This window comes from Myxocyprinus asiaticus, chromosome 29, assembly GCF_019703515.2.
Source record: "Myxocyprinus asiaticus isolate MX2 ecotype Aquarium Trade chromosome 29, UBuf_Myxa_2, whole genome shotgun sequence".
Lineage (NCBI taxonomy): Eukaryota > Metazoa > Chordata > Actinopteri > Cypriniformes > Catostomidae > Myxocyprinus > Myxocyprinus asiaticus.
Window position 1 is genome coordinate 1265001 of NC_059372.1, and position 15000 is coordinate 1280000.

General features: G+C 37.6%; 1 protein-coding gene across 1 annotated transcript in view; it reads right to left on the reverse strand.

The window, feature by feature from the left end:
• The window catches only part of sh3gl2b (SH3 domain containing GRB2 like 2b, endophilin A1), a 31970-nt gene that overhangs the window by 10076 nt on the left and 6894 nt on the right, over positions 1 to 15000 (reverse strand). The window contains exons 2-5 of the mRNA XM_051662735.1: positions 5402 to 5470; positions 4954 to 5026; positions 2338 to 2481; positions 2109 to 2242 (exon numbers count right to left, since the gene is read on the reverse strand). Coding sequence (XP_051518695.1) covers positions 2109 to 2242; positions 2338 to 2481; positions 4954 to 5026; positions 5402 to 5470 — 420 coding nt within the window. The remainder of the gene's footprint in view (positions 1 to 2108; positions 2243 to 2337; positions 2482 to 4953; positions 5027 to 5401; positions 5471 to 15000) is intronic.

The following is a 15000-nucleotide window of genomic DNA, read 5'->3' on the forward strand; positions in this document are numbered from 1 at the left end:
TTTGGCTACAGTTGTCGTATTCCTCTTGTTAAGCCACTCCTGAACCACAGACAACATCAGAGGCGTCTTACCTGGGCTAAGGAGAAGAAGAACTGGACTGTTGCCCAGTGGTCCAAAGTCCTCTTTTCAGATGAGAGCAAGTTTTGTATTTCATTTGGAAACCAAGGTCCTAGAGTCTGGAGGAAGGGTGGAGAAGCTCATAGCCCAAGTTGCTTGAAGTCCAGTGTTAAGTTTCCACAGTCTGTGATGATTTGGGGTGCAATGTCATCTGCTGGTGTTGGTCCATTGTGTTTTTTGAAAACCAAAGTCACTGCACCCGTTTACCAAGAAATTTTGGAGCACTTCATGCTTCCTTCTGCTGACCAGCTTTTTAAAGATGCTGATTTCATTTTCCAGCAGGATTTGGCACCTGCCCACACTGCCAAAAGCACCAAAAGTTGGTTAAATGACCATGGTGTTGGTGTGCTTGACTGGCCAGCAAACTCACCAGACCTGAACCCCATAGAGAATCTATGGGGTATTGTCAAGAGGAAAATGAGAAACAAGAGACCAAAAAAATGCAGATGAGCTGAAGGCCACTGTCAAAGAAACCTGGGCTTCCATACCACCTCAGCAGTGCCACAAACTGATCACCTCCATGCCACGCCGAATTGAGGCAGTAATTAAAGCAAAAGGAGCCCCTACCAAGTATTGAGTACATATACAGTAAATGAACATACTTTCCAGAAGGCCAACAATTCACTAAAAATGTTTTTTTTATTGGTCTTATGATGTATTCAAATTTTTTGAGTGAATTGGTGGGTTTTTGTTAAATGTGAGCCAAAATCATCACAATTAAAAGAACCAAAGACTTAAACTACTTCAGTCTGCGTGCATTGAATTTATTTAATACACGAGTTTCACAATTTGAGTTGAATTACTGAAATAAATGAACTTTTCCACGACATTCTAATTTATTGAGATGCACCTGTATATTATTAAACTATTATTTGTCAAAGTTTAGCATTTTAAATTGATTTGAAGTGTTAATGTCATTATGCTGCAATCAAACCTGACCATGGTGTTACAAAGACACAGAATAAGCATTTTTCTACCAATAACTTATTTCAAACATAAATATTTAATAACCAAGTAAAATTCATAATAATGTCAAGAAAATGAACATCAAAATAACATCAAGAAACAGAAATGAACTGGAAAATGCATTAAAATTCAATTAGAGTATAAAACAGAAGAATCAGTGTAAACATTTAGCAATTTCAAACTTTTCTATTCTATTATTTTGCAAACATGTGTGTGTGTGTGAGTGTGTGTGTGTGTGTGTGTGTGTGTGTGTGTGTGTGTCAGATTGCTGTCATCAGCTAGAAAACAGCAGATGACTTGTACTGTCAACAATGACCAAAAGATGGCTAGGACAAACTGCAAGAACATGGAGGCCACGGTCACTGAACACCAACTGCGCTGGTTTGGGCATATTATTAGGATGCCTCACGAGCGCCTGCCATAGCAAGTCCTGTATGGACAACTTCATCTGGGTCTTCAGGGGGTCAGAAGCAGCGGTCCAAAGACCAGCTAAAAACATCACTAAGAAAATGTCAAATCGACCCCTCACGACTGGAAGAAGCTGCCGCTAACCGTTCCATCTGGCGGCAGCTCTGCCACACAGGAATTGAGCAGCTGGAATCGGAGAGGAATATGAAGAAACAGCAAAAAAGACTAAGGAGACATACAGCCATGCCTGCCCCACTAACCCAGACTTCGCATGCCCAACATGCAATAAGATTTGTGGATCTAGGATTGAACTCTACAGTCATCAAAGAACACACCGTTAATGAGGAATATCATCATCGGATATGATGGACTACCATAAACAAGTAAGTGTGTTCTGCATTGTGAGTGTGTTATTGTCTCAACCCTTCACTTCTGAGTGTGTGTGTTTAGCATTGTGACTGGTTAATTTATTTATTTTTTGATAAATGTAAAAAAAAAAGCTCTGTGTTATAGTCTCACCAGTTCATTCTTGTGTGTGGCTACAGGACAAAACTATTGAGGCTACTCATTCATTTTATTTAAGTATCAACGAGTGTGTGTGTGTGTGTGTGTGTTACCTGTATCTCTTTGAGATCTTTGTCGTGCAGGTTTTGTAGAGGATCTATGAAGTTCTGTTTGACGTTTATATCTAAAGCATCTTTCACCTCACCGAGCTCACGCATCGATTCGCCAGCGTCTAACAGAGCCAAACCTGAGACACACAGACAGGAAACACAGAAACAGGGAATTCAGAAACATCAATGGTGTTAAAGTGTGTGTTTCTGAATATATTGAATATACAGTTACCGAAGCTGGACTCTTCTCCGAGCTCGTGACCGAACTTCAGCATGGCTTCTGCCAGCACCGTCTCAGCCTGCGGGTAACCTGGACCCTTGTCCTGACCTCTTATCTTTGACATGGTGTTGATCATGCTCAACCGCGCTCTGGATGCTGAAACATACACACACATATACAGTATAAATGAAATGAAGGCCATTATTTTCCATTCAGTGCTCCCTTATCAAGCTAAATATTGTGAAATTGATCTCTCATTGTTTCAGTCACTTATAAAGTTCCTTTTGGTTTAGCAGTTGGGGAGAGTGGGGTAAGATGAGTCGATTTTTGCATATGTTGTTTTCTATACAAGGAAAAATTAGACGGAGCTAAAAAGATTTGATTCACTGAATCAACTCGCCCCAGGTTTGGGGTAAGTTGCTCCTAGTCAGTGGGTAAGATGAGCCATCTGGGGGTAAGTTGACCAACTGAAATTTTTCTAGTGAAGCACTGTGTAAAATTCCACATTATTTTTACTTTACTTAAATATAATCTGTTTATTTATCATCTCCCACTTTCCCCTTGTTTCCTTTAACATTTAAAGTGTAGTGAAATAAGTGGAAATACAAAATATCACTCTGTTACATCCTCTTTCAATTGCAAACTTTATTTAAAAAAAATACAGTGGCAAGAAAAAGTATGTGAACCCTTTGGAATTAGCTGTTTTTCTGCATTAATTGGTCATAAAATGTGATCTCATCAAGTATAGACAAACACAATGTGCTGAAGATAACAACACACAAACAATTATAATCATTCATGTCTTTATTGAACACATCATGTTGAACAATTACAGTGCTGTGGAAAAAGTAAGTGAACCCTTGGATTTCATAACCGGTTGATCCTGCTTTAGCAGCAATAATCTCAATCAAGTGTTTCCGGTATCTGCGGATTAAACCTGCACAACGTTCAGAAGGAATTTTGGATCATTCTTCCTCACAGAACTGCTTCAGCTCAGACATATTCTTAGGATGTCTGGTGTCTCTCTTGAGGTCATTCACAGCATCTCTATTGGGTTAAGATCTGGGCTCTGACTGGGACACTCCAAAAGATTAATTTTCTTTTTTTGAAGTCATTCTGTAGTGGATTTACTTCGATGTTTAGGGTCATTGTCCTGCTGCATCACCCAACATCTACTGAGCTTCAGCTGGTGCACAGCCACCCTGTCATTATCCTGTAGGATATCTTGATGAACTTGGGAAATCATTTTTCCCTCCATGATGGCAAGCGGTCCAGGCCCCGAAGCAGCAAAGCAGCCCCAAATCATGATGCTCCCTCCACCATACTTCACAGTTGGGATGATGTTTTCATGTTGGTATGTGGTGCCCTTTTTATGCCATACGTAGTGCTGCGTGTTCTTCCCAAACAATTCGACCTTACTTTCATCAGTCCACAAAACATTTTCCCAGTAGTGTTGTGGAGTGTCAAGGTGGTCTTTGGAAAACTTCAGGTGTGCAGCAATGTTTTTGTTGGAAAGCAGCGGCTTACTTCATGATGTCCTGCCATGGACACCATACCTGTTTAATGTTTTCTGTATAGTAGACTCATGAACAGAGATGTTAACCAGTTCCAATGATTCCTTCAAGTCTTTATCTGTCACTCTAGGGTTCTTTATTACCTCACTGAGCATTCTGCGGTGTGTCCTTTGAGTCATCTTGGCTGGACGGCCACTTCTAGTGAGAGTACCTATAGTACTAAATCATCTCCATTTATAGACAGTTTGTCTAACTGTGGACAGATGAATATATAAACTCTTTGAAATAAGTATGTAACCCTTTCCAGCTTTATGCAAAGCAACAATTCTTGATTGTAGGTCTTCTCAGATCCCTTTTATGCGAGGCGTGGTCCACGTCAGCAGATGCTTCTTGTGAACAGCAAACTCAAAATATTTGAGTGCTTTTTATAAGTCAAAGTAGCTCTAACCCACACCTCCAATCTCGTTTCATTAATCAGATGCCAGGTTTCCCAACTACTGACTCTAATTGGCTTTTTATGTCATCTTTAGACTAGGGGTTCACATACTTTTTCCACAGCACTGTGAATGTTTAATGGGATGTGTTCAATAAAGACATGAATGATTATAAATGTTTGTGTGTTGTTAGTTTAAGCACATTGTGTTTGTCTATACTTGATGAGATCACATTTTATGACCAATTAATGTAGAAAAACAGCTAATTCAAAAGGGTTCACATACTTTTTCTTGCCTCTGTAGTTCGTTATTATAACAAATTTGTTTCAGTTAAAACCTGTGGCTCAACTTTCCCCAGACTATTTGGGTAATTTTGCCCCATAGTGACCATTTTGCTTAGTACTTCAGGGCTAATATTGTGCTAATCATTCATTAAACCTCAAATGTACAACTTTCATTGACCAGCAAAAAGCACTTTTTTGTACAAAAACATACTTACATCTTTTCCCATACGCTTCTCTTCCTCACAGCCAGATAGAAATGAAGAATACTTCCTGTTTACAAGGTCAAATGACAAAACATCTGTACAGTTGCCTAGATACAGGGGGCGGGTAAACTTACCCCACTCTCCCCTATATATCAAGGCAGCTCACTAGGGTTTGAAACGGAGTCACACTCACCGGGGTTTGGCTGCAGGTATTCTGTGGTTTTGGTCATGATGTCGAGCACCGCTCTGCTCGTGGTGTCCACTTTCTGCACAAACACACTCAGATGTTTACACATAAATCAAGATTTGTGTTTGTCTGTAGTAATTATAATTATTGAACCCTTTTCACAGACTGTGATTAGACATTTAGCACAGTGTAAATCTAGCGAACTCTATTTATTATTAAGTGTAAATTTATAGCATTATACTTTGTATTTATATTACCCTTGCAAATTCAACTGCTGAGGGAGTGATGGTAACTTTGGCATCTCTTTTGTCTTCTGACTGTCTCTCTTTTTTTTTTTGTTCAGCTTTTGGAAAGTCATGGAAATGTAGATATAAAACATAACCTGGAAATGTTCAAAGGGTCCTTTGATATGAATAGAAAGTTCATACAAGGATATACAAAACTGTGTGTGTACCTTTTCCATTTCTTTGAAGTCATCGTCCAGTTTAGTGCCCTCGGCCCCTCCGACCTTCTCACTGACTTTCTGCAGGACAGAAAACACACACACACACGATTCATGACTCAATAACACAGAAAACGGTACAGTATTGTGTGTTGTTAACATATACATTTCTCAATTTCACCATTCATTTGCATATGCAAATAAGCTAATTATATATTCTTTTTACTTCACTACAGTAAAAACCTAGTTAAAACATGAAGAAAATATGAGATTGTGTCATGCATTAATGGCAGATTGTTGCCGTCTGGTGAAAAAAAAAAGAAAAAGAAAAAGACTTGAAAATCATGTTATGACAATAATAGCCAGTAGATGGCGGCAGTGTTCTATGCAAACACCTACTGTGCAGTAATTCTACATTTTATCACAAGATATGCATTTGGATATAGTATATTTAGACATTATCAAACTATCATTTGTCAAAGATTAGTGTCAGAAAGATGTTTTTTGTCTGGAAGGTGAGGCTCCCGTGTGTTCTGCATTATGGCTAAATTGTATAGATTTTATTTGACAGAATTAAAAGAATTGCTGTGTGTCACCATTTTGTGTTTGTGTGTGCAAGTGTGTGTGTGTGTGTGTGTGTATGTTTTGAACTGTGGATGTTTTATAGTCACACAATTTTTGTGTGTGTGTGTTAAAAAGGAGGAAAAGTAACCAAGTCTTGTACTGCTCAGATAAAGGAATCTTGATTTCGGTCAAAAATGACCGAACAGTATTGGAAGGATAAAGAACACAGAATATTTCAGTAGATGAAGGCAGGCACACTTTTATCCACATCAGCTTACAAATGAGGGATTCACAACACAAACAATTCATCTATAATCTATGAAGTGCTGCAATACAAGTTTCGTGGATCCAAAACGGTTTTTGAATTATAGCTGTTTTATCAGTAAATAAAGACTCTTTCAGAAGTATATTTTCAGAAATTCTGAATAAATTATAAACAGAAAGCAGGAACAGACCTGATTGGTTACAATACACAACTGCTCAATTTTGACCCGGTGGAATTCAAGCTTATAAATCATTCATAACCCGATGGTTTTCATCTATAACTATATTGTAAGTCATTAACAGGTTCTTAATTGTTCCTACATGTAGAAAGATTGATATTTTTGGCATGTTAACTGGCAAATATAAAAGTTATTAATCAATATGCCATTTGTTTTTTAAATCAAATGTAGAAATTCTTTGACATTTCAAAATATACATTAACTACAGCAACACCAGTGTGATACACGTGAAGATATATTTTTTATCAACGTTTCTGAGAAATTTGATCTAAATATAAGATAATATACAATTTATATTAACATCTAATGTGAGAATTACTAGAAATTTAAATGAATTTCCTAATACTCAGAACTGCTCAATACAACTGGTCAAAAGTTCTGAAAGCAACGTTTTCTTTTTCAACTAAACTTTATCAAATCAACTGTACAACTCAAGCATACAACATTAATACTTCTTTACTATGTTTTTAAGATAAATCTATTCTGTTTACACTCATGAACGTAATGAATGGTAATGCATCAGATTGCTGCAGAGTAAAAATGTCAAGCCCTATTTAGACTAATGTGTGCATGAACTTTTGCTCTGGCCACACCCCCTTTAGACAGTAGCACCTTTGATTTACTTTATTTGTTACATCTGTCATGTCTGTTTTGTACAGGAAAGTGTGTGTGTGTGTGTGTGTGTGTCTGCGTGTTACTGTATGTGTGTGTGTGTGTGTGTGACTGTATGTGTGTGTCTGTGTGTGTCTGTATGTGTGTTTGTGTCTGTGTGTGACTGTATGTGTGTGTGTGAGTGTTGTGTGTGTCTGTGTGTGTGTATGTGTGTGTGTCTGTGTGTGTGACTGTATGTGTGTGAGTGTGTGTGTGTGATTGTATGTGTGTGTGTGCCTGTGTGACTGTGTGTGTTTGTGTCTGTGTGTGTGTCTGTATGTGTGTGTGATTGTATGTGTGTGTGATTGTATGTGTGTGTGTGTGACTGTATGTGTGTCTGTGTCTGTGTGTGTCTGTATGTGTGTGACTGTATGTGTTTGTGTGTGTGTTGTGTGTGTCTGTGTGTGACTGTATGTGTTTGTTTGTGTGTGTGTTGTGTGTGTGACTGTATGTGTCTGTGTGTGACTGTATGTGTCTGTCTGTGTGTGACTGTATGTGTATGTGTGTGTGTTGTGTGTGTCTGTGTGTGACTGTATGTGTCTGTGTGTCTGTGTGTGTCTGTATGTGTTTGTGTGTGTGTTGTGTGTGTCTGTGTGTGACTGTATGTGTTTGTTTGTGTGTGTGTTGTGTGTGTGACTGTATGTGTCTGTGTGTGTGTGTGTTGTGTGTGTGACTGTATGTGTCTGTGTGTGACTGTATGTGTCTGTGTGTGACTGTATGTGTATGTGTGTGTCTGTCTGTGTGTGACTGTATGTGTATGTGTGTGTATGTGTGTGTGCAGTACCAGTGAGAGAGTTTGGGAAAGAGGTGAAATGTAAGTGAATTGTTTATAAGAAAAAATCTAATTCATAGATGTACAAAAGAAATCTACATAATATCACATGTAAAGACTCAATTGATGCCCGGGTCAAAATTGACCAGCAAACACAAAAGATGTAAAAAAAAAAAAATTCAGTGGTTACATCTCTTAAACACTTTTTTTTTTAAATCAGGAAAAAATGTATTATGTGTATTTTGACAGTCTTGACAAAGTCACAAAGTTTGATTTCCATACTAAAAATTATGTGGAATTATTATCCACCTCTCCCGGGTCAAAAATGACCCGAATGCAATAGGAGGGTTAATTGAGGCAGCTGTAATTGTAATTTCTATTATTTATCCCATTAATTGTGCAGCCTTGTTACAATGACAAGAAGAGGAATTTACTGAATTACAAAACAAATAAATGTAACACACCTCAACATGTTTTGCAACAAAACAAAAATAATTACAATAATTGTAACTAATTATGCTGATTTATTCCCTGATATGTCGTAGTTAAATGAATTTCTTGTTCCTTTCTCATATTGCAAAAGTTCGCAACCTCAACTCAAATTCAGGAATTTAAATGAAATTTAAACGGCATTCACAATTAAATTCTGAATAACACACAACTCTGTTACACACTCTTTATTTTAATGCTTAAGCTGAAAGTTAGGATTGTGAAAGTGTGAGTCTGAGTGTGTGTGTGTGTGTTACTTCACTTTGCATGAGACACACAGTTTCCATAGCAACAGCCACCTGGCAATACCATTAGACAGAAAATAGAGTTGTACAAACCCCCATTTCTCTCTCTCTCTCTCCTGACTGATCACAGTTGTGTGTGTGTAATATTACATCATCTCACAGTCAAATCTCACTTAATCTGTCATGTTTGTGTTTTAAACTGTAAAGTACCGTGGTATAAAGCTGTAATACCAGACTGTGGGACGTGAATCACGTTTCAGGCTCACTTGAAAAACAGCACATGCCTTGAACACACATACACACACATACACACACACACAAATACACACAAACACACACACACACACACACACACATACACATATGTTGGTGCAGCTATCATTATGAGGACTCTCCATAGACATAATGATTTTTATACTGTATGAACTATAGATTCTATCCCCTAACCCTAACCCTACCCCTAAACACACACACACACACACACACACACACACACACACACACACACACACACACACACTCACACATGTTGGTGCAGCTATCATTATGAGGACTCTCCATAGACATAATGATTTTTATACTGTATGAACTATAGATTCTATCCCCTAACCCTAACCCTACCCCTAAACACACACACACACACACACACACTCTCACACACACACACACACACACACACACACACACATGTTGGTGCAGCTATCATTATGAGGACTCTCCATAGACATAATGATTTTTATACTGTATGAACTATAGATTCTATCCCCTAACCCTAACCCTACCCCTAAACACACACACACACACACACACACACACACTCACACATGTTGGTGCAGCTATCATTATGAGGACTCTCCATAGACATAATGATTTTTATACTGTATGAACTATAGATTCTATCCCCTAACCCTACCCCTAAACACACACACACACACACACACACACTCTCACACACACACACACACACACACACACACACACATGTTGGTGCAGCTATCATTATGAGGACTCTCCATAGACATAATGATTTTTATACTGTATGAACTATAGATTCTATCCCCTAACCCTAACCCTACCCCTAAACACACACACACACTCACACACACACACACACACACACACACACAGACACTCACTCACTCACTCACTCACACACTCACTCACTCACTCACTCACTCACACACTCACACACTCACACACTCACACACACACTCACACACACACACACACACACTCACTCACTCACTCACACACACACACAAACACACACACACATACACACACATACAGACACACACACAAACACACACAAACACACACACACATTTATATTATTCCACAGTTTTGATGACTTTACTATTATTCTAAAATGTGAAAACTAACAATGCACATGATCTAGATTCAAGAGTGAGCAAAATATCATGAGTGATCTTCAGGAGAGCAGATCCTGTGCTATGAAACGATACTTATCCAAGATGTTAAAGGAGTTCAAATATGAGTTTAGCTGAGAATAAACAACTTTCTCCAGCAGCATAGAAATGAATGGCAACTTTGAGATGGGCCTACAGTTAGTATATGTACAGTAGGATCAAGATGTGGTTTTTTGAGCAACAGCTGCATGTTTAACACTAGCTAGTGAGCCATTGATAACATCAGACACATCAGAGCTCTAGTGGCGGCTTTAAGCATCTGGGGGCCCGTTTTAAGAGCTAATGTGGGGCCCTACCCCCCCCATAAAAAAATAAATAAATAAAAAACATAAAAGAGAGAAAAAAAAAAGCAAAGATTCAAGTTGGTTTTCATCAATATGGTATATTTTCGGACTTCACCTTAAATGCATTATGTGCACTTTCAGCATCAACAGCTCAGCATAGAAATAATCCAAACAATTCCTTTAATTAAAAACTGAAACAATGTCATTATTTTTGCTTTGGAATAAGGAGAGGCCTCGCCCCTTCGGCAACTACTATTCGGCACTGAATAGCACTATGTGTTATGTATCAGCTGACATAAAGACAGCTTAAACAATTCCCTCATTTTAAATTAACAATAACAGCAATAACATGTTTTGCTTGCGAATTAAAAGTGTCTGAAACTACTGGTGGTTTACAATGAATTGTGCTTCGCACCACGGACAGCTCACTACAGGCCTGGAGAGCGAAAAGAAGAGGGAGAAAGCCAAGCGGGAGAGAGAAATTACGATTGCGGGAATCCAGTCAGCCACCACTGCCACAATATATATATATACAGTTGTGCTCAAAAGTTTGCATACCCTGGCAGAAATTGTGAAATTTTGGCACTGATTTTGAAAATGTGACTGATCATGCAAAAAAACTTTTATTTAAGGATAGTGATCATATGAAGCCATTTATAATCACATAGTTGTTTGGCTCCTTTTTAAATCATAATGATAACAGAAATCACCCAAATGGCCCTGATCAAAAGTTTACATACCCTTGAATGTTTGGCCTTGTTACAGACACACAAGGTGACACACACAGTTTAAATGGAAATTAAAGGTTAATTTCCCACACCTGTGGCTTTTTAAATTGCAATTAGTTTCTGTGTATAAATAGTAAATGAGTTTGTTAGCTCTCACATGGATGCACTGAGCAGGCTAGATACTGAGCCATGGGGAGCAGAAAAGAACTGTCAAAAGACCTGCATAACAAGGTAATGGAACTTTATAAAGATGGAAAAGGATATAAAAATATATCCAAAGCCTTGAAAATGCCAGTCAGTACTGTTCAATCACTTATTAAGAAGTGGAAAATTCAGGGATCTCTTGATACCAAGCCAAGGTCAGGAAGACCAAGAAAGATTTCAGCCACAACTGCCAGAAGAATTGTTCAGGATACAAAGAAAAACCCACAGGTAACCTCAGGAGAAATACAGGCTGCTCTGGAAAAAGACGGTGTGGTTGTTTCAAGGAGCACAATACGACGATACTTGAACAAAAATGAGCTGCATGGTCGAGTTGCCAGAAAGAAGCCTTTACTGCGCCAATGCCACAAAAAAGCCCGGTTACAATATGCCCAACAACACCTTGACACGCCTCACAGCTTCTGGCACACTGTAATTTGGAGTGACGAGACCAAAATAGAGCTTTATAGTCACAACCATAAGTGCTATGTTTGGAGAGGGGTCAACAAGGCCTATAGTGAAAAGAATACCATCCCCACTGTGAAGCATGGTGGTGGCTCACTGATGTTTTGGGGGTGTGTGAGCTCTAAAGGCACGGGGAATCTTGTGAAAATTGATGGCAAGATGAATGCAGCATGTTATCAGAAAATACTGGCAGACAATTTGCATTCTTCTGCACGAAAGCTGCGCATGGGACGCTCTTGGACTTTCCAGCATGACAATGACCCTAAGCACAAGGCCAAGTTGACCCTCCAGTGGTTACAGCAGAAAAAGGTGAAGGTTCTGGAGTGGCCATCACAGTCTCCTGACCTTAATATCATTGAGCCACTCTGGGGAGATCTCAAACGTGCGGTTCATGCAAGATGACCAAAGACTTTGCATGACCTGGAGGCATTTTGCCAAGATGAATGGGCAGCTATACCACCTGCAAGAATTTGGGGCCTCATAGACAACTATTACAAAAGACTGCACGCTGTCATTGATGCTAAAGGGGGCAATACACAGTATTAAGAACTAAGGGTATGCAGACTTTTGAACACAACTGTATAATCGATCACTTCATCACAGACACCAAATCAACAAAGTGGGCTGAGGAGGCTGGCTGAAAGCATGTTAAAGAGCCAAGGGGCTGAGCTACCTGTGGTAAATGACATTTCGAGGGCTTAATAAAGGCTTTCATTTTTTTTGGACTTTATGGTTAAAAAATTGCAGAAACGGGGGGCCTGGGTGGTGCTGAGTGACTCCAGCCAGGTCTCCTAAGCAACCAAATTGGCCCGGTTGCTAAGGAGGGTAGAGTCACATGGGGTAACCTCCTCGTGGTCGTGATTAGTGGTTCTCGCTCTCAATGGGGCGTGTGGTAAGTTGTGTGTGGATCGTGGAGAGTAGCATGAGCCTCCACATGCTGTGAGTCTCCGCGGTGTCATGCACAACGAGTCACGTGATAAGATGCACAGATTGACAGTCTCAGAAGCGGAGGCAACTGAGACTTGTCCTCCACCATCCGGATTGAGGTGAGTAACCGCGCCACCACGAGGACCTACTAAGTAGTGGGAATTGGGCATTCCAAATTGGGAGAAAAGGGGATTAAAAAAAACAAGAATGATGCGGCCGGCTTCTTACATTCACTTACTGTTGAAGCTCATTCAAACTGTAAATTTGCTTTATTAAATCTCTACCTTTTATGGTTTAATCATCACACTAGGACATATCAAGATTTTAATTTGATTAATTGTGCATTTAAGCATATGTCAAATTCTGTTACATTCTGCGTTTTACTGTTAATTTCGTTTTAATGACTGGATTATGCGATTCCGTCCATGTTTTCCGCATCGAAGGGTCCTATATTATCTCAAAGTTGCATACTTGTATACAATAATGATATGAGTTGGCATTGTTTGAAATAATGTGAACAATTTACCAGTATTTACATTGAGTTTACATTCATTTGCATAACAAGCGCTAAAATGGTACTGTCTCTTTAAGAATGGCAGCAGTTCAACGAGCGTGTTTCGGTCGAGTGGCGCACATTGACGAGAGTGGAGTCTCTTTTCTTTACCGCATCCGTGCTATATGTAATTAAAATGTATGTTTCTTTTTACATTTTGATGGTTTTTAATGGTAAAATATGGATAAAGTTGGAGTTTGTGGATCTCATCATTGATGGACACACATTACACGGAAAAAAATGCTCAGGTTGAATCTTAAGCACTTTTCAACAAAACAAGGTGATTTTCCAGGTATTCCAGTACTTACATTTCTAAAAGTTTACTTTTATTTAAATGCTTGAGGTTTCAGTGTTGGACAGAAGTTCTCTGTGATAGTAACTGATGTCATTGAGACACACTTGTTGAATCAGCACCACAGACAGTGAACATCTGTAAGCCCAAAACATTCACTGACAGTCTTTTATTCAAAAACGACAAGAGCTCTCTCAAAAGCTCTGATCTGATTGGCTACTGTATGCAATGTCCAGGAGGTCACGGGTTCACAGACTAATACAACGAGGAAGAACTAGACACTGGATTTGTCATAATGAGTTATGTCTGATTTCAGATTTTCCCGCCCCGTGATTGGTTTGTTTTACATGTCAGACAGACTGATTCAGGCTTCACCAGACTATTGTACAATGTTCAGTTGTCTCTCTCACTCTTCATGATACACCTGTTATATAACTACACTGTCTACAGCACAATCCAACAGACTGAAAGAAAGTTTCTGTTAAACAAACATCTCTCTGTCTGTCTATTCTGAACTTTTGTTTGGATTCTCAATGTTTTCAATCATTTCTATACACTTTATCAGCGTATGTGTACATGTAGCTTTGTGTACGTGCGTGTGTTAAAGACAGTATAAATTAAAGATTTGTGGTGCATTGCAGAAGGTTTGGACAGAGTATGAATTATTCATCTGTCTCTCTTCTCTCATATAATGTCAGTCACATCTCAAACACTGTCTGTGTTCATGAAACATGTTCAGATAATCTCAACACTACTTAGTTTCATATTTCATCTTTTTTTTTTTCTGAAATGTTTTGTTAAATTATAGAATTAAAAATATCATTATTTTATAATTAGTAGAAATGTATTAAATTATTATTCATCAACATTAAAACCAAATAACTATAATATTTAATTACATAAATATATCACTGATACTATTATATTAATATTAAACTACCTCTATAATAAAAATAATAATATTCTATAATCTATAATAATAATACAATAATTTACCATAAAATAAATATTTTATCAAATAAATTATGCTAATCGCAAAATAATATATAAAATAAAATAATACAATATTGTTTTACCATTAAATATTAAATGTTTTATAAAATAAATGATGCTAATCACAAAAAATTATATATAAAATAATAAATAATAAAATATTTTAATAATAAAATATTATGTATTTTATTAAATAAACTATGGTAAATCATAAAATAATATATAAAATAAAATTATAATTAATAAAACAATTTGTTACCATTAAATATTGAATAAAATAAATTATGCTTATCGCAAAATAATATATAAAATAAATGATAAATAATACAATAATTTTTTACCATTAATTATTAAATATTTAATAAAATAAATCATGCCAATTACTAAAATAATATATAAAATAAAATAATAAGACAATAATTTGTTATCATTAAATATTACATATTTTATCAAATTATGCTAATTGCAAAAATAATATATAAAATAATAAATAATACAATCATTTGTTACCATT